Below are 20,530 nucleotides of genomic sequence, written 5' to 3' on the forward strand. Positions count from 1 at the left end.
TGTGGCCTCCCTGGGGGCTCAGCAAAGCTGTGCTGGCAGCGGGGTGGGCGGCGGAGGTGGCTTAAATTGGGAACATGAGGCTTTGTTGCAGCTGCAGTGAGAGAGCCGTTCATGGTCAGGGGAGTGAAGCCTGAGAAAAGTTTACATAAAAATCAGGAGCTCGTTGTCTGTATTTTAGGCTTGGGCTCTGCCGGGTTTGGAGGAGCTGGTTGAGCACAAAGACCTTGAGCATCTGAGAAGCGCGGATGCTCGCTGAGAGTCGAGGTGCATTTCGGGAGCAGGAAGAAGCAGGTTCTCGGTGTCCAGCATCGCTCTGGAGCAGGAGGTTTAGTTAAACGGGGGAGCAGAGCTCTCTGGGGAGCACGGGGCAGACAGCGGATGCCTGACCTGGAAAATAGACAGCCCTGTCGTGTGGGAAAAGTTGTTTGGGGTGTGGTTACTTGGTTTAGTTTTTTCCAAGGTAGCTGCTCTCTTTCTTTATCTGGGATGAAAAAGCAGATGTTTGCCAGAGCAAACAGTGCCTGGTACGGTGGTGATACCCTCATTAGCCGAGCCCTTCTTTGAGAGCTCCTCACTGTACTTGTGCTTTCTCTGCCTGGTGACTCGGTAGTTGGCAGGCACGAGGAGTGCGCGTGTGGCAGCCTACACACACAGTCGGGGATTTTTTTATTGGTTTGTTTTAGTAAAAGCTGAAGTAGGAACATTAAATGTTTTATAAGGATGGTGTATCTCGAGAACCAGCTCCTTTTTGGAATCTCCAAATGTTTACGTGGTCATCACCTTCCTTCATTTACCTGAACTTTATTTTTGCTTCATTCTGTGGTTTAGTTTGATGTCAGACTAGTGGCATTTATGTTTCGCTCAACATCTCTGCATTTGTTAGAATTAAGATATTAGAACTCACTCTCTTCTGTTTCTTGTTAACAATTCTGTTAATGAAAGATGGCAACATTTTATGTATTTTACCTAAAATGACTGTGTGGCTGCTGGAGTGGGTGCTGCGTTTCTTTACGGTAATATGGAATTATAAAATATTTTTCAAAACTTCATATTGAGTAAAGGAAATAGTTATTAAACAGAGGCTGGGCCATTTTTGGTTTATCCTGAACTTGATTCTTTTGTGATGCCTTGGGATCTCCAGTGGTGATTTTCCTGGGCTTTTATAAATTTGTTTGATTTTGTACCAAGAGAGCAACATTACATTTTATACAAGCAAACGTGGTAATAGTGCAGATCTCTTCTCTGATTTTCTTGAGCTCTCTCAAATCTGATGCTTTTATTCCACCTAGATGTTCAACTCTGCCTTTGAGCAGCCTTTCATTCTGTTACAGTTTTGAGACAGAACTGAAGGATTTTTTTAATGGAGACATTACTTAAAATCATCTTGACGTAGCATTTAACAGACCCACAAATTCACAGGTGATCACTTAACACTGTAGCTTTCTGAAATGTTTGTATTGCTTCATTGCACATTGTGTTTTGCTTTCTTTATTCATTGTTTATTGCTTTACAGTACAGTGAGCAGGTGAAGAAAAATGCTTTTTATTAACACTATATGTTGGCATATTTGTGAATTATGTACACGTATATTTTTATTTCTCTTTCTCAAACCTCCTTTCAAATTCAAGAGGGTTTTTGGGCTTTTTTTTTTAGTTGATTTTTTTCTTTTAATGCTGTAGTAGCAGAAGCCCATAGTGTTGTTGAGAGCTTTGTCCTTATTTCACAGATGCACTGGGAATTGTTTTTAATCTCCTTTCTGCTTTCCCATTACAGATGGTGATGACGACCCACAACTCTCCTGGGTGGCTTCATCTCCCTCCAGCAAAGATGTTGCATCACCCACTCAGATGATAGGAGATGGGTGTGATCTCGGCATCGGGGAGGAGGAAGGGGGGACTGGCCTGCCGTATCCCTGTCAGTTTTGTGATAAGTCCTTCATTCGCCTGAGCTACCTTAAAAGGCACGAGCAGATCCACAGTGACAAGCTACCTTTCAAATGCACCTACTGTAGCCGGCTTTTTAAGCACAAGAGGAGTAGGGATCGCCACATAAAGCTTCACACAGGGGATAAAAAGTACCATTGCCACGAATGCGAGGCTGCATTCTCCCGCAGCGACCACCTCAAAATCCACCTGAAAACCCACAGCTCCAGCAAACCATTCAAGTGTACTGTGTGTAAACGTGGGTTTTCATCTACCAGCTCATTGCAGAGTCACATGCAAGCTCATAAAAAGAACAAGGAACATATGGCAAAGACTGAGAAAGAGGTGAAGAAGGATGATTTTATGTGTGATTACTGTGAAGAGACATTCAGTCAGACTGAAGATTTGGAGAAGCACGTAATGACACGCCACCCACAGCTTTCTGAGAAGGCAGATTTGCAGTGTATTCATTGCCCTGAAGTATTTGTAGACGAAAACTCACTGCTCTCGCACATTCATCAAGCCCATGCCAACAAAAAACATAAGTGCCCTATGTGCCCAGAGCAGTTTTCTTCAGTGGAGGAAGTCTATTGCCACTTGGACAGTCACAGACAACCTGACTCCAGTAACCACAGCATCAGCCCTGACCCAGTCCTAGGGAGTGTGGCGTCCATGAGCAGCGCAACGCCCGACTCCAGCGCATCGGTGGAAAGAGGTTCCACTCCAGATTCGACCTTAAAGCCTTTGAGAGGACAAAAGAAAACCAGGTCTGTTGACAGAGAGGAAGGCCAGAACTGGTCTAAAGTTACTTACAGCTGCCCCTACTGCTCGAAGCGTGACTTCAACAGCCTTGCTGTTCTGGAGATCCATCTGAAGACCATTCACGCAGACAAACCTCAGCAAAGCCACACGTGCCAGATCTGCCTTGATTCCATGCCTACACTGTACAACTTGAATGAACACGTGAGAAAAGTGCACAAAAACCATGCCTATCCCATGATGCAGTTTAGCAACATTTCTGCCTTTCATTGCAATTACTGCCCGGAGATGTTTGCGGATATCAACAGCTTGCAGGAACACATCCGCATTACTCACTGTGGCCCAAACGCTACCCCTCAAGATGGCAACAATGCTTTCTTCTGTAACCAGTGCTCCATGGGCTTTCTGACCGAAGCTACCTTGACTGAGCACATCCAGCAGACTCACTGCAATGTAGGAAATTCGAAATTGGATTCCCCTGTCATTCAGCCAACACAGTCTTTTATGGAAGTGTATTCATGCCCTTATTGCACAAACTCCCCCATTTTTGGCTCCATCCTGAAGCTTACAAAGCATATTAAAGAAAACCACAAGAACATTCCTCTGGCACACAATAAGAAGTCAAAAGCAGAGCAGAGTCCAGTTTCTTCTGATGTTGAAGTCTCTTCCCCTAAAAGGCAGCGGCTTTCTGCAAGTGTAAACTCAGTGTCTAATGGTGAATACCCATGTAATCAGTGTGATCTAAAGTTCTCAAATTTTGAAAGTTTTCAGACCCATTTAAAGTTGCATTTGGAGTTGCTGTTGAGGAAACAGTCTTGCCCTCAGTGTAAAGAAGACTTTGATTCCCAGGAGTCTCTTCTGCAACATCTCACCATACATTACATGACAACTTCCACTCATTATGTATGTGAGAGCTGTGACAAACAGTTTTCTTCAGTGGATGATTTGCAGAAGCATTTGTTGGACATGCATACTTTTGTGTTGTATCACTGCACCCTTTGCCAAGAAGTTTTTGATTCCAAGGTATCTATCCAAGTGCATCTGGCAGTCAAGCATAGCAATGAAAAGAAGATGTATCGTTGCACAGCCTGTAACTGGGATTTTAGGAAGGAGGTGGATCTCCAGATCCATGTGAAGCATAGTCACTTGGGTAATCCATCAAAGTCTCACAAATGCATCTTCTGTGGTGAGACCTTCAGCACAGAGGTAGAACTGCAGTGCCACATCACAACCCACAGCAAAAAATACAACTGTAAGTTTTGTAGCAAAGCTTTTCATGCCATCATCTTGCTTGAAAAGCACTTGCGGGAAAAACATTGTGTTTTTGATGCTAGTGCTGAGAATGGTACAGCTAATGGCATGACCCCAACAAATAAGAAGACAGAAGGGGCAGATATCCAGAACATGTTAATGAAGAATCCAGATACTTCCAACAGTCATGAAGCCAGTGAGGATGATGTAGATGCTTCTGAGCCCATGTATGGCTGTGATATTTGTGGGGCTGCCTACACTATGGAGGTCCTCTTGCAGAACCATCGTTTGAGAGATCATAACATCAGGCCTGGGGAGGATGACTGTTCTCGGAAGAAAGCAGAATTCATCAAAGGCAGCCACAAGTGTAATATCTGCTCAAGGACCTTTTTCTCTGAAAATGGCCTGAGAGAGCACATGCAGACCCATCGAGGTCCTGCTAAGCACTACATGTGCCCCATCTGTGGGGAACGCTTCCCATCACTCCTGACCCTGACGGAGCACAAAGTCACTCACAGCAAGAGTTTGGATACAGGGACGTGTCGGATCTGCAAAATGCCACTGCAGAGTGAGGAGGAATTTATCGAGCACTGCCAGATGCATCCAGATCTCAGAAACTCCCTCACCGGCTTTCGCTGTGTTGTCTGCATGCAGACGGTCACCTCTACCCTGGAGCTGAAAATTCATGGGACGTTCCATATGCAGAAATTGGCAGGAAACTCTGCAACCTCATCGCCCAATGGCCAGGCCTTGCAAAAACTCTACAAGTGTGCGCTGTGCTTGAAGGAGTTCCGGAATAAGCAGGACTTGGTAAAGTTGGATGTGAACGGCCTTCCCTATGGCCTGTGTGCTGGGTGCATGACCAGGAGCACCAATGGACAGTCTTTGAGCTTGACTCCACAGGAGGTAAACGAGAGGCCATGTGGCAGCCTGAGGTGTCCAGAGTGTAGTGTCAAATTTGAAAGTGCCGAAGACTTAGAGAGCCACATTCAGGTAGACCACCGAGACCTGACACCCGAGACCAGTGGCCAAAGGAAAGGTACCCAGACGTCCCCTGTTCCCAGAGTAAGTACAGCTGAACTTTAAAGTGTCTGAGGGATAAAATGTAGACCTTCAATGTGAGAACTGATCTGATTTTTTTTTTTAAATTGTCACTTTATCAAATCACTTGTGCTACTAGAAAAACTTCCCAACAGAACGAAGGGTAGAGTAATGCACATAGAAAAATCAGAAGCCGCTCAGCCTCACAGGCGCCTTGATTCTCAGTGGCAGCACATCAGATTTTTTACCACAGAACTGCCCTAAATTTACCAACAGAGAGCTGAGACTTGGGCAGTGGAGATTGAGTTTGTCCATGAATTCTGATTCTACTGAACTGGCAGATCTGGAAAAGCTGGGACAATTTCATGAAAAATGAAGATGCTCAGTACCCAAAAACAACAAAAAAAATCTAATCTGTCATATTTGAGGAATGAAATTATTTCTTACCAGGAAAATAATAATGAGCAGGAGGATATAGGAACTTGTGAGGGAAAACGTAGTGAATTCCATCCTATGCCCCAAATTCTCACCTAAAACAGATTTCTGTGCTAAAGAGCTTATCCCTAGGAACGTCTTGTCAGAGTGAACGTTTTGAGGTTACTTGGAGGTCTGTGTGCATTTGTGTGAGCTTGTTTGTGTGTGTGTATGATTTTGAAAGTGACTTTAAAAGAACCTGCTTTCACGGCCCTTCTGTAGGGGCCATTAGAGGATAAGTAGTTTCTTAGCAAGTCTGGACATTGTCTAATGCAGATTACATAAAAGTGTGCTGTCCTTGACTTTTTCCAGATAGCCTGCTTTCCCGTTTCTTAGCTTACAAGTTACTTGGGAACATGCAGATCCAAGTAAGGTTCCAGAAGCCTACTCAGGAGATTAATATCATTTGCAGTTTATAGTCTTTTTAAATTATTTGTTGACGTTTTGGTTCAAGAATGGGCCAAGTCAGTCCTTCCTCTGTCAGGAACAGATGGAATGAGAAGTGAATTTTGGAAATCTTCTCAGGAGACCAACAGCAGACACATCTGAGTATTGATATCATCTGACATTTTTAATTAAACATGATGGGGTGAGATTTTCAAAAGTATCTAAGGAAATTAGGCACCCAACTCCTAATGAATAATTCCAGCCGTAGATGACTGTTTATGTCAATCTGCTAATTAAAGCACCCACAAACACATCTTACTGAATTAAAAGCACCTGAAAATACCATCCATTCAACTAGAACACCAGAGGCTCAGTAAGTAAGAGAAGGCCCTAAGTATGTCCTGAGGACATGGACTGAGGTGCCTCCAAGGGAGCTGGTGCGGGTTGTGTCCCTGGCAGGACTTGTTATCCCTGCTCCATGTGAGGCCATGTGGGGCAGCTGCATCTGGCCGAGCTGGGCATGGCCACACTGGAGCAGTGCCCTGATCCAGCCTCCTGAGCCAATCCCACAGAAAGCTTGATTTCTTTTCTTGTTTTCTCTCTTTTGGTAAAACCACTGGATATTGTTCCCTTTGGGTGTGACTAAGCCTCCAGGCACATGTAAATAATTTTGCAGAAGAATGAGGAATGGAAGTATCCCTCCTTTGGTGTGATACCTAGGTCTGGCTAGGTCATTGTCCTTCTTCCTCCTCAGGCCTTTATTTCCTTCCACATTCTTTAAGAATACCTCTGTTCTATTAGGTAGGATTAATTCATATTGCTGAGCCTATGGAATGACCTTTCCCTTCCTATCAGCTAGCAGAACACATTGTCATTTTCTGTCTTATTTCTTGCTTTAACTCTTTCTTTTCAGTGAGAGCTTCCATACTTGTTCTCTCAGGGGAGAGTTTTAAGTTCTTCAATAAGGTAAATGCTTTGAATTTCATCCCATGAGAGAAGTTCTGAGTTTCTTTGTAGAAGAAAATGAAAAATCAGCATTTGTGATGATGGCAAATGGTACCCTACTGGTGTCTATGGCCTGCACATATGCTAATACCAGAGATAAGCATCCCAGGAATATATATATTGTTATTAGGAATAATTCATTATCTTACCCTTCATTATAGGTACAAGACCTGAATTCTGATATCAGTTCACTTGAAAACTATTGGTGTTTCACTCAAGTTTGTGAAGGCAATGAGTGCCCTTTGTGTTTGCCTAGTACAGCGATTTTCGAAGAATTATACTGGGTTTTAAATGGTGATAGATCTCTCCATTCAAGAAGAGTGTTTACTTAACTTCATTGGCTTCATAGCAAAGCTAAGGAAGTTGAACAGGAACTCTCGTGTCATCTTGTTAGTGTGCTGCACACAGGTAAAATACCACTTTACTGGAGCAATCTATAGTGCACAGTACATGTAGAGTGATCTGTACATGTTCAGAGAAGAGCTACTTCTCTCCAGTTCTTGAGTGTTTCTACATCTCATTTTTTAAACACCTTATTTATTTTTCTTTCTTAAATAGAAAAGCAGTTTAAGATTAGGACAAGGTACAGTCAGAAGAAGTATACAGGTAGATTAGATTTTTAAGTAGTGAGTAAATATTTCAGAGTAAATAAGAATAAGCAGAATGAAATCCAAGCAAATGGAAAAGATGATAACATATAAAATCTGTAACTTCTTTCTGTGTCTGAAATTGCTCCACCAACTGTTATTCGCTTTTTGATAGAAGAGGTGAGTGTGGAAACCGAAAAGAATTTCAGAAAAAAACTTTAAATGAAGATTTAACCCCAAGGTGAAAGAAAGGGAGAAAATAGATATTATCCCTTGATGAATAAAGAACATCTGGGGAAAAAAAAAAAATAGGAGAAAGTGAACAATTTCTTTTCACTGTAGGTATTTAAGTTTGTATATATATACAAGTTTTTATAGCACCACAAATGAAGTATGAATGTCTTGTTATATTTCGTTTTGGTTTTTTACTATTGAATTATTTGAGATTTTATTCTGAAGATCAGTAGGAGACAGCTAGAGGAGCATTGAAAAATACTCAGAGTTTCTTGGCAGGCTTGGTTTTTTTTTTTATCCATAAGAATGAAAGAAAGCACATAACCCTTGAAAATCCTGCTGTATTCTGTCTTCCTCACATTTTTACTATGCCAAATAGGAAGAAATACCTGTAAATTGATCATGTTCGTTTCTAGGATGCCTACCTAGGATCCATTCGTGTTGATCAACACGACAGATTTCCAGGCAGACATAATTTTTGCATTGTGTATATAGCAACATCCTCTTTGAAGGATTTGTTTTTAGGAATTTTAGGACAAGTCAATGGTTTTCTGCAAGAGACATCACTAAGAGCATTAAATAAAATTCATCTTAGTAGTAAAAGATTTCTCTAACATCAAATTTTGTTTCATTCATATAGTTTTGTGTGAGCTGTTCTGTTTGGATAGGACTAAAAGTGTTTTTCAGATGAGCATCCCAAGAAAAGGTATCATTCCAGCATCTGACACAAGTATAGCTCAAGGCCTTTTTTTCATTCCATTAAGATCTCAACAGAGGTGATGCTCTCCTGTTTTTCTCAATATCTTTCTATGCGTAGCAGCTTCAGTTTTGAATACATTTTATTAATTCATTTTCACATGTCTTCTAGAGGAATGTGCATATCTTGAGAAACATGACTAATTGTTTAGTATTGAGATTTCTCATTTCCTAATACTGGAAACAGTCACATTTCAAGCTGTTCTTTCTCTTACACAGATTTATCTTTATTTTGTACCACAGGTATCATGAACAATGCTTGTTTAACATTGACAGTGGCAAATGTTTAGACTTCAGTTAAGTTTTCATTGTAAATGATGTTACTATTTTTAGCCCACCTAGGTTATTTGGGCTGAAGAAGCAAAGGAGGTGGCGTAGAAAGTTGGAAGAATAAACCCTATTGTGTTCCTTACTCAGTTTCTTCTCTCCTGCACACTTTCTTGGACTCAGTTCCTTCTCTTTGTTCTCCCCCACAACCCTTCTCTTCCCTTGTAAATCCACTTGAATGGAGGAATATTTTCTTTGTAGAGCAGGAAACTATTTCCAGATTTAAAGGAGGATAGTCTGGAAAACCCATGGGAACAATAGATACTTCAGAAAAGAAAACAGAACCCTCTGTTATTAGTACAATTTTGTGCCAAGACTAGAATTAAATATCTTGAATTTGTGGGGAATGAGCTCTCAGCTGAAGGCTTGCTCATCTGGTCTCTTTTATCACCTAGATGCCATCACCTTGACTTTGTTAGCTCCTCAGAGCATGGGCACCTTTGTTGTCACCACTTCTGAGGATAAAACTTAAAAAAAAATAACTGATCCATTAATAATGTTCATAAAGCTGAAAAATATCAGTAGAAGATCATATTTGTACCACAACTAATTATAGTTGTATTAAAGCTAGTGCTCCCCATTTACTGATAATGGAAGGATGTTTTGTGACATTCTTTTAAAGACAGTTACTAATGAGCCAAAAAATCAGCTCTTCCACCTCTTGCATATACGCATGGGTGCTGATCTAGCTACAGTTATTTGGATACCTGTATAGGCCATTTATTAACCTCACTCCATGTCAAGTGGGGTGCCCTGTCACAGGAGCCATCACCTTACTTAAGCTGCTCGTTTGCACGCACGGGTATCAGCTGAGGTAGCACTCAGAGGAAATCTGAAATCTGCCGAGGGCTCCTCATGCCAAGCAGAGTGTTTTATAGGATTGTGAAATGGTGTGGAGGAGTTAGCACTGGGTCTGTGGATAAACAAAGACATCCTGTCTCCAGATCTTTTAGTAAGTAGCTTTCAGAAGCCCCGGTATCAATTAAAAAATGAATCATTTGTCTGTGTTTAATATAACTTTCAAGGTTTGAAATAGAGTCAGGCTGAAATATTGTCCTCTAGCTGTTTACTTAGGGAACCCTCGTAGCTGAGATAAGCGTTAGACAAGGCACAGAGCTTAGCTTTGAAGTTTTAAAGAAGAGGAAGATTTCAAGCTTTAAATGTGACCATGTGACCACATGAATCAGTCACTACCCAATCCTATTTTGCTCTTCCAAGGTTTTTTGTGTTTTGTTTTGGTTTTGAAGTTAGGAGCCCTCAGCATGTGTGTGCCAGTGTGTTTGAGGGGACATGTGTACGTATGTGTGCTGTGCTCATCTGCCAGAATAGATTCCCCAGAAAGAGTGCTGCAGAAATCCAGCTGCTTTTCCATTAACAGCCTTGATTTCCAAATGGACTCCAGGAGGATACTTTCTTGAGCTGCCTAGGGATAACTAGCCAATCCAAACTATTTCCTTTTATATGGTTGGCTGTGTCAGCTTTCGGCCAATGGAGTATAGCCTTCTTCCTATTATCATGTTAATCACCCATTGTTGTTTTAGCCTAGAAAGCCTTGCCTAAGCAAACACACACTGGTACAGAATTCATGGAATATGCCGAACATCCATAGACTGGTGCATTTGTTATTATGGTGTTACAGCATGTTCATTAACCTCCAGCAGGCTACCTTGTTGCCACTGATGACATGGGAAGTAGTTAAGCTCTTGGTAGCACCTAATTTGTTCTGTCCTCAGCAGGTGCTTGAGGAAATTGGATCCCATGCTCAGAGGGGGTGACAGCAACTTCTCTGTTTAACTCAAAACTTCTGACTTATTACTGCTGCCCTAAAAATGGGGTTCTATACCTGGGCGTGGGGTGGAGGCTGAAGAAAAAGTAATGTGCATCTAAAATTACACAAAAAGTACCCCAAAAATATTTTCCTTCAAAAGGTTAAGAGGGTGTTGTGTACTGAGTCGGGTTTCTCAGTGCTGTCGCCTTGGGGTTGTCTTCCATCCCTCAGCTCCCTGAACTTGTGCCCAGCAACCAGAGATTTCATGTGTGTTCAGCTGCCACCAGCTCTGGCTGTGGGGATGCAGACCTCATGCTTGTGCCTAGTGGCAAGTGTTGCAGTAAGAATTATTCTCCAGAAAGAAGTAGGCACAAAAGGCCCAATTTTTCTAAATTACACGTCAAAAGATGTCTATTTAAATAGCGTATTCTCATGCAGTAAATAATCATGTACCTCAGACCAAAGCACCGTACTCCTGCTTTGGGAAATAGGAGTTTTTCCAAGTGTAAAAAAGCTTAGCCTTCATGTTTTTTGGTTCTTAGTTTGGCTTTTTTTTCCTGAGTTGGATGTCTAACTTATCCACCTGCATTTTAATTTCTGCAATGGTTTCTTGGGTTTTTTCCTGCCACGTTGCACAAGTATACGCATCACTGTAAATCTGAGTGCAAACCCCATTTTCCCTATTTGAATAAATGGTTCATGTAATTGCCTCTTCACACTGTCTCCTGACTTCTGCAGCTAGGCCTCCCTGGTATGACTTTGAGATGGAGAAAATATAAACAGATTGTACTAGGAAACAGTTCTTTATGGTAATGCAGTTTTTTAAGATTTCTGATTGGAGACCAATACAAAATGCATTTCTTTCCTTCGCTTCCCCAAATAACTATAGGTATTCTGCCTACTCTATTTTGAGTTTAATGAAAGGTGGAATTTTTTGAGAAAGTTGATCTTACTCTGAAAACAGTTACTCTTCTGTCTTTTATTTCACTCTGGGGGAATTTTACTGCAGTGGGTTAAATGACAGGAGCAATCTCATTGTGGCTCACGTACTCAGTCAGATTTTCAAGTATTGTAACTTGAAATTTTTAAAGTTGAAATTAAAATTTCTCCTAAAGCAGGTTGTTAATTAGAGATTGTGTTTATGGTCCCAGAAAAGCCTGGCCCGGGGATATATGAACAAAAAAAGCCTCAGTGGAGGAAATTTGAAGCATGTAACATGCTATAGTCATGATCACACTTGCCTTATGCTACAGTGCAGTTTTCTCTAATCTCTTTTTGGTTATTAAACAGAAAAAGACCTATCAATGCATCAAGTGCCAGATGACCTTTGAGAATGAGAGAGAGATACAAATCCATGTCGCTAACCATATGATTGGTAAGACATTCTTTACACTAGGCCACTCATTGGCTGCTTGTTTTTTGCTACTCTTTGACATTCACTATTTTAATAACTTGTTAATATTCATGCTGTAATTTATTTTTTTATTTTTCAAGGAAAATGATTTTGATGTAATGATTCTTCACTTCAAAGCTTTTTAAATATGTGGTTATAAAAGTGTTACTGCTGAGCTTTTTTCCTTATCCTTTTGAGTCCTCATGTAGCATTTTCATTTATATTAAAATCAAACTTTTGACAGTATCTTCCATTTGATAGCATAAATTTCTCTCTATCTGTGTAAAAAGTACTTGCCAGTTGTCAACCACTTAGGAGCAATTATGTTTCAATTTTGTATGTCATGACATTGAATAGATGTAACTGCTAGCATTTTCCCAGCTAAGTGTGGTGGATTCCTGAGGAACATTGTCAAAACAAAACACTTACAGAGTTATTTCAGCGGGTTTTTTCTACTTTTTCCTGCAATTCTGGACTTCAGAAAGTTCAGCTTTTCAGACATACAAGTGTTTTAAAAATCAGTGTTTTCTGCCTTCTATGACAGTCCTGTCGCAGGAGTTGATAAAAGCATTGTTGTAACCTGATGGGTGTATTTCTGCTGCAGCTGTATGATTGCTTCTCTAATGATCACAAAGAAAGGTTTTTCCATGGACAGATGTTATAAATATATGTGTTGGCCCAAGAGGTCAGTTTATTTTGATGCATAGACCACAAGAAGGTACTTACACATGCCACTGCAGGCATGTGTTGGATGAGACCCTTCAAGGACCCGACAGTGCTCTCTGTCTCGCGCATTCATATGCAGCACTTATCTCCCACAAGCATAATGGTTTTCCTTCAGCAATTTTATATTTAGGAAATTATTCTCCCATCAATTCAGGTATGTATCTCCTATAAGCTTTGAAGTGGATTATGCATAAATACCAGAGAGAGAGAGAAATATGGACTGACAGCCTTCAAGCCCCCACCCCCAAATGAAAAACATACATGTCAGTCACAATAATTTTCATCCAAGAGCCAGGCAGGAGTTTTAAGTTAATGTCAAGCAGGTTAAGATAAAGATATCTAAAAATGTTTGCTTTTGTAGCAGGTGTTAATGTAATCTCTTGTTTGCAAGCTTGAAGAGTGAGATCCTTGTTAATTGGACCATAGTGATTTCATGTAGCTCCCTCCTCAATTTTAAGAAAGAAATCCTTAGCAAGCTTAGCACTTGTTTCAACTTAATTTTTCATCCAGTAGCTAATAAGTGATTTTTAAATACAAAGGTCATGAAATGCTGAGTTAAGGTTCTGCTTGATTCAAGAGGGGAATCATTTGTTTTCCTTTGGAAAAATGCAATTTCTTCATTTTCCAGTAACTGATATGTGAAGTTTATTTATGTATATGCTCATAATAGTGCTGTCTGGAATAACATACAATTTACACACTTTCTTACAAAGTTCTTAGCAACACTGGAAAACAACAGGTGTAGAAGGCATAGGAGGCTCAGAAAATTGTGGTCCTGCTGTTTGTGCAGAGTGCACCCATTGCTTCCTCAAAGCTGTACATCAGTTACTGTAATACTTGGAGGAACTCTGTATAGTACAAAGGTGCTATGGGCCCAGTTCTGTACACCTAGAACATTGTAAATACCAGGATGTGGTAAGAAAATGTGTGATAATTCCATGGTGGTATCATATCTTCATGTTGCTTTGCTGAGGTACAGACTGAGGATGTCCATGAAGTTAAGGTCATGACTGCTTTTAACAGTTCAGTTTAAGAAAGAACAAAGTGTAGAAACCTTTAATATGGAGACAAACTTCTTCCCACTCTGGGCATCTTGGTTCAGAAGGCTCCTGGGCCCCCTCTCCTCCAGGACACGTGACTGCTCACAAAAAAAGGTGTTTCCAGTGAGTTTGCTCATGGGTATTTGTTGGTATTGGTTGTTTACTGGGGAATACTGAAGGGAAAAGGAGAGACTGAATGTCAGCATTTCTCAAGCAATAAATGCTGTGCAGATTTTTGGTGTTAATTTACATAGTCCTGAGTTAGTAACAGTAGGGAGAGTGACTAAGTGCCCCTGGTTCTTGCTCCTGTCCCCTTTGATCATAGCCTGAGGGCTTTGTTCCCTTATTCAGGCCTTTGGACAGACTGGCACGTGCCTCCTTACTGCTCAGGCTGGTTTATCACTGATAAGGGGAGCAAGAGTTTCCCTTCTCTGTGTTAGACCAAGTCTAGCCAGATGGGCAGTGAGAGAAAGAAGCTAATATAGCTGTATCTGCAGGTCTAGTTCACAGGAACTATTAATGTCATCAGTGTCAATTTAAGATCTACAGATGAGGATTTGTTTGTGCTGGGGGGGGCACTGAGATCACAGGGTGAACATACAGGTGTTTGGGAGACATGAGGAGCTTGCTCTCAGACTGTGTGTCCTTAGGAGCTTAGGACTGGCCTCGACTCAATGAACTTGTATCTGTCTAAAGTTAAGGTGTCTGGTTTAATATAGTCATTGAGAAGCTGTCTGGGGAAAATGAATGATTGATACCAATCTAAGATAAGAGTTTGAGTAGGATAAGCATTTCCAGGGAGAGATTTTTATCTCTCTTCTGAATTTGAGGAGAGCCAAGACAATGAAGTTAACCTTGACATGTAATTTTTAGGTAAAAAATCCCTTGGCTTTGATAATCCAAGACCCCTCAGCAGCACTTTCTTCTCATACTTTGAGAAACACAAAATCAATAGATAAGATGTCCTAAGCACTTGCTTACAGTTTTATTCTACTCAAATGACTGTCAACAAAGGAATCCCTGCTCTGTAGCAGCAATACCTCTTAAGTAGCAGTGTCCGTAATATGATTAAAGAATCCAATTATTTCTGACATCGTAGTATTAAAAACTGAATCCAGTTAAATTGGCTGTACCTCCCTCTTCAACCTCTCAGATTCTCAGTCTGGAGTTGGAGGCCCTGTTCATAATTCTTGGAGGTAGGGGGTTTATTTTTTTCAAAGCAGTATGCAGGGAATTTCCAGTGCTACTCCCACACACCGCTTTGAAAAATTACCCTGCTGCACTCTAGCCCTTCATATCCTGTGCACAAACACAGAGGCACATTGGGTCCTTCACGGGGTCCCAGGGAAGGAGCAGGCTGGATCCATCCCCAGAGGAGGGAAACGGGAGATGTTTTGTTTCAGTTTACGCTGGGGCCTGTAGGGGGGCTCTATGCAGCAGAACAGACCTCCTCAGCTGGGGTTAGCCAGGAAGGGATCTATTTCGGAAGGTTTTCAGCTGTGGGGGTAGTTCGGGTTGGAATTTTTAGAGAGCAGTGGTCTTTGAAACATTGCACCGATTGGGGCTCCTTTGAAACATTTCCATGCCCACAGAAAGGGGATCCCCCTTTGAAACATTTACAGGCATTGGGGAGTCCACCTGGGACTATATCAAAAACTTTCAGTAGTTCTTGCTGCCTCTGTACTTGCTTACCTCCTGTTGCGCTGACCTGGCAATGTTTAAAGCTTCTCCCCCTTATCTCCCCACCTACCTCTGCCTCTGATGTGCTGTCTCTATTAGATGCAGGGGAGGATGGGCATGCACAGCCCCGGGCTCTACGGGGGGCACTGAGCAGCCATGGCAGCAGCCAAAGTGTGGAAAGCTGTCAGTGCAGACTCTGCCCGGTGGCTGGGGGAGCCCTGGAACTTCAGTCTCCATCACAGGACCACTGCCAAGTCCCCATGTGGGCAGTGCCTGCTCCCATCCTGCACTGCCAAGGGAAATCCGCTCAGAGCCCTGCACAGGGAAATAAGGATTAGGCCCAGCGTTTTCCTGATGGGTTTTTACAGCTGTGCTGCTCCCACAGCCAGGCTGGGTGCTCTAATGGATATTTTTCAGGGTGCACAAAATTCCACAGGCTTGTTCTCCAGGTGGGTCAGGTTGCCCTTATCAAGGGGAAATGCATTTGGATCCCTGCCAGAGTTCTCAGCTCTTTGGGCAAGAGAAGTGGACACAGCAGCACTTCTCTCTGCCTCAGTTAGATGGGGGATGTTTTCCATTTAATGCTCAAAGAAGATGAGCAACTGTCCCAACTCTTCTTTCTCCATTCTCCGAGAAAGTCTTCTGGCAAATGTGCATAGGAAGCTAAACTGGGGCTTGGCTACTGCTGGAATAGGGAAAAAAGTGATTTCTGGTTTGTGCTCTAACACTGGGATTGCTGTAACATTCCTCATGCCTCCAGCTCCAAAGGAATGTAAGCATTTGTGGGCTCATGAGAGGCTGTCCCAGTTCTGGGAGCTCAGCAGAGCCCTGCCCCGGTGCCGCTCCTGTCCTTCCCCGTGGAATTGCCAGCACTCCCTGCCAAGATCCACGAATGAACACTGGTGAGCAGGGGAGGAGGGGCGCAGGCTGGATGTGTTTGTGATGTGAACATGAGGCCCTGTTCGTGCTTTGGGAGCCGCTGGGGACAGAGGGGAGTGCTGAAGGGAAAGCTTCCAGAAGTCACTGTGAAACTGTTCCGTGGTCCAGTTCTTGAACTGCAGTCTGGATAAATTCCTCCCTGTTTGATGGGATGGTGTTGACCAAGTTAAACACCGTGTTTGGGAGAGTTTTCTGAGTACTGCCCCAAGCCACAGCATATCATATACATTGTGTGTAATGTAGGACTCCAAGGATCTTAATTACCTTTCCTGCCCTTAGAGATCATGTTTCAAGTTCTGGAAACACTCTGCCAGAATTAAACACAGAAGGGAAAACATCCATCCACAGTTACATTTCTTTCAAATGCATGCAAGTATTTGAAACAAAACAATGGCCAACTACAGGTTTGTTATTTTGTTAACATTTTAAAATAACATAATATTTTAAAATAACAAAGGAAGCTGGGTGTTTGGAAAAGGTCAAACTGCTATAATAACTACAGAAATAATTTTCTAAAAAGCAGCAATTTAGAAAGCTCATTTTATGTTTGGAAGAATTAGCAGTTGATACCAAGCTCAGTCACTGAGATGAAACCAGTACAGAGGTAAAGGGGTTGAGATAGTACTCAAAATCAAGCATAAATCAATATATTCCCAGCTATATTTTCAATTTCTGTTTAAAAATTGAAGCAAACAGCTTTATCTTTTGGTATGTTTCATAGTGTTCATAAACTTAGATCTTAACAAAGTTGTTAATTTGTATATTATATGAATAAAAATTCTGACTCATTTTGTGTGGTCTTGAACTCCTTCCTGTCACAGTAGATTCTGAGTGCATGTGTATGTGACAAGGATGTAGGTAAGGATCATTTTTGCAGAACTGACTTTATACATGTGAAGAGACTTAGCCCTGGGCAGCTCTGATGAGGATGTGAAGCATCTCTTATACTCAGGCCTGACTTTGTGAAGCGCTTTGTTCCTTGTTTTCATTGAGCTGAGGGCAGTTAATGCTTCTCAGGATCTCTCTTATAGTAAAACATATTCTATTTTACATGAAATAAATGTCGTCAATATTGGAAAAAGGGCAGCTTTAATTCTTGTAAAATTCCTGTTTCTTCAGACCTAAGGACTTCTGTTAGTTAAAGCATATACATGGTAGCAATGATGATGACATTGTAAGGCATTATCTTAGTAATAGCTTTCAGGCATTAAGGCAAATAAAAATGTGCCAGATTGTTTTTGAAGCATTACTTGCAAATTATCAACAGGAACATATTTCTGGACTCAACAGCTGAATGTGTGAATTAATTATGGACACATTAGGAACTCAGAAATGGTTTTTTTAACTTTGATGTTTGTAAAGCATATTTCAAGTAATTGCTCTTTTAATGCAGAATTGAAGGTACCACCTTCATATATTTACCCGGCACTTGCTTCAATATCCAATTCTGTGTGGATTTGCCTTAATGAACAATATGTACTAGGCTTTCATTTTGCAGTGCTTGCCTGTTGAGAAAGACTAATTTTAGAAAAGAAATGTTAAGTGTACTTACCTTAAAAGATTGACACATACATGGATGTATGTGGATGTATGCATCTCCCTCCACACGCCTCTAGGAGTCTCAATCCCAGGGACTGGCTGGGGTCCTGCTTGTGCAGGCTTTGCCCAAGTGGAGCTTGCTGCTGTCTCGGGCTCCTGGGCACAGGCATCTGCTCATACCAGTAAGGGTCTCCTGTTATTTTGCCCAACTGTAAGCCCTAGGTTTGTATAAAAGGCACGCTTTTTATCAGTGTAGTCACACTGAAAGCCAAGTTGCCATTGCTAATAGACAGAAGCAGCTCCCTCTACTTCAGTATAAACAAAATTTGCCTTAATATAATCTATTACTTAGTTGGTTTCTTACCTCAAAACATTGTGTTTTTACTCTTCCTTCCTATTTAAGGCTGGAAAATTGATTATCCAAAATCTTAATAATTTTATCCAGTTGTCCTGTGCCAATGTGGCCTCCTGCAATTGTTATCTATGGGTATTTGTTCACACAAATTACACCATTTAATGAGAATGTATTTTGTTTTACTTGTTTATCGGGAAAGAAATAGCATTTCCCTTAATGTATTCATTCACATATTCCTTTTGCATTTTTCATTTCATTTACAACTTGGTAATAGTAGTTCAGTTTTCACTGACATTTTTATAGCTGCTATGACAACATTCCGTTTTTGCATGATACATGCATAATGGGCAATGATCGCAGTGTTACATTGCTTTCATTCTTTCTTAACTGTGTTAAGATTCCTTACAGCCTCCAAACTCAATTTTCATATGCAGTGATGATTACACCTGTTTAAACATTTTCCTGGTAGTTTCATATTTATTCATAAAGGGAATAGTTGATAAAACACCTTTTCTGCAATCAGTCTGAGTTTTAAGTGTGATATTCCTTCAAAGTTATCATTAGCAAGCACCTCAGTCTAGTCCCAGCCTTTCAATATCAGCTAGGCAGTGTAGCAAAAAATGCTATTTTCAGTAAACTTTACCTTGTGTAGAAATAATTTTTCTGAATGTGTAACTTGGTCTTCATTTTATTAACTTTATTAACCTTGAAAACTCTTGTATGTTTGTATTTAAAAGTCTGCAGAGATACTTTCTGCCTTATTCTCAGATATTTTATATGCGTATGGCCATGTATTTCTAAGTTCAAAAACAAATTTCTTAGCCCCTCTTTGCTAACCTTGAATCTGGAAGAGAAAGCAAGTTCTCACCATATGGGGCTTGGGTTCTCTCTGCAGATGGCGAAATGACTCTACTTTCTGGTGGAGAGGTCAGCACCCCTCTGTGTCCTACTTTTGAGGAAAAAACACCAGAATATTTCTTGGGGGTGGAAGAGGGAAAAAACCCACCACCATTCCTAAGTGCAGTCTTCAGACTTCATATAAATAGTGTTTTCAGGACATTGTTCTTCTCCTCACATGAATTGTGGGACTAATGTCTCTATTTTTTCTGTCCTTAAAATTTAGGTGTTGATTTCTTTGTGGGAGCTTATTAGCAGGTAACAGTTTTTCCTGGATAACGTAGATGTTATCCCCATTTCTTCTTTATTTACTGGTTTGAAAATATCTGGTACCAGTACCCCCTTTTTTGGCTGATGGAAAACTTAGTGTCTTTTTCTGAAACATAGACGATATATGAGAAGTGAATAAAGAACAAAGGAATGAATGTTTAGTGAAGCCGGAAAAACCCCGTACTTGGGTTAGCTAGGAATTAGCTTTGGCAGAGTTATAAATACTCTTTTTACCTCTTTGGGGAAACCTAGACAAGGTTCCAGACTGTTTCCAGTAATAGGAAAATGAGAGGAGAATGTATTTAATATCAGTAATCTATAGTTAAATTCCTTTTCTGCTGATAAAGTTCTGGATTTTGCTCTTTCTGAATATCTGGTTCAATATTCAGCACTTTTGAGCACTGAAAAATGTTTATTTTTCCTCTTTTGATTGCAGAACAGCCCTCTGGTGAATCAGTAAGGGTACTGGTGTACATATGCTGAACCCTAGCTCTAGTTATCAGAGAAAAAGAGTTTGTTCATATGTTAAAGGTCCAGCTTTGTACCTCCTGTTACTGGGTGACTTCAAAGTGAGACAGTTGGACTGTTGCCTGTAATTATAGTTCAAGCTCAACAGCATCCTTAACCTTGAGGAAGATTTAATCTGGTCAAGAGGTTACCAACTGACATGGCCCTTAAAAATTATTCTGTTTTGTGATAGCTGGCAAGCAAGTCAAATCAGACACAGCCCTCCCTGCATGCTCTGTCTGTTTGGGGTACTGGCATCTTTTTTTAATTTGTGGAGGAAAACTTTACTACTCTGAGGATCCTCACAATTGATCCCCATGAAGGAAACCCAAGTAAACTTTTTAAACGCTTGTACCTTTCTTTTTTGTTTCAAGACTCCTGGCACAGATAAAGCCTTTGCACAACTGGTCTCTGCAGATGTGCTGCTTCCTTGTCAGAGACTTTGTTCAATTTATTAGTAAATTTTGACAGCTTTGTGCCTTTTTAAGAAACTAAAGGGTTTTAATTGTATATTTTGACTTGGCAGATTTATTGTTGTGCCATTTTTAAAATTAAATTTCTTTTTTAGTGGATTGCACAATAAGCTTGAGGAAGGGGACTTCTGGTTGTCCCTGCCAGACTTCCCTGTGGTAATGTCAAACTCTAAAGAAATGGGAAATTATGGTTTTTTAAG

At 40.9% G+C, this 20,530-nt stretch overlaps 1 protein-coding gene across 5 annotated transcripts in view; it reads left to right on the forward strand.

Moving 5' to 3' along the window:
* The window catches only part of ZNF423 (zinc finger protein 423), a 187,448-nt gene that overhangs the window by 87,615 nt on the left and 79,303 nt on the right, over positions 1-20,530 (forward strand). For all 5 annotated transcript variants that reach the window (XM_017740842.1, XM_008638799.2, XM_017740839.1 and 2 more), the window contains 2 exons: positions 1,774-4,997; positions 11,802-11,886. In XM_017740842.1, coding sequence (XP_017596331.1) covers positions 1,774-4,997; positions 11,802-11,886 — 3,309 coding nt within the window. The remainder of the gene's footprint in view (positions 1-1,773; positions 4,998-11,801; positions 11,887-20,530) is intronic.

The sequence above is a fragment of the Corvus brachyrhynchos genome, unplaced genomic scaffold (genome assembly GCF_000691975.1).
Source record: "Corvus brachyrhynchos isolate BGI_N302 unplaced genomic scaffold, ASM69197v1 scaffold26, whole genome shotgun sequence".
In the NCBI taxonomy this organism is placed as follows: domain Eukaryota; kingdom Metazoa; phylum Chordata; class Aves; order Passeriformes; family Corvidae; genus Corvus; species Corvus brachyrhynchos.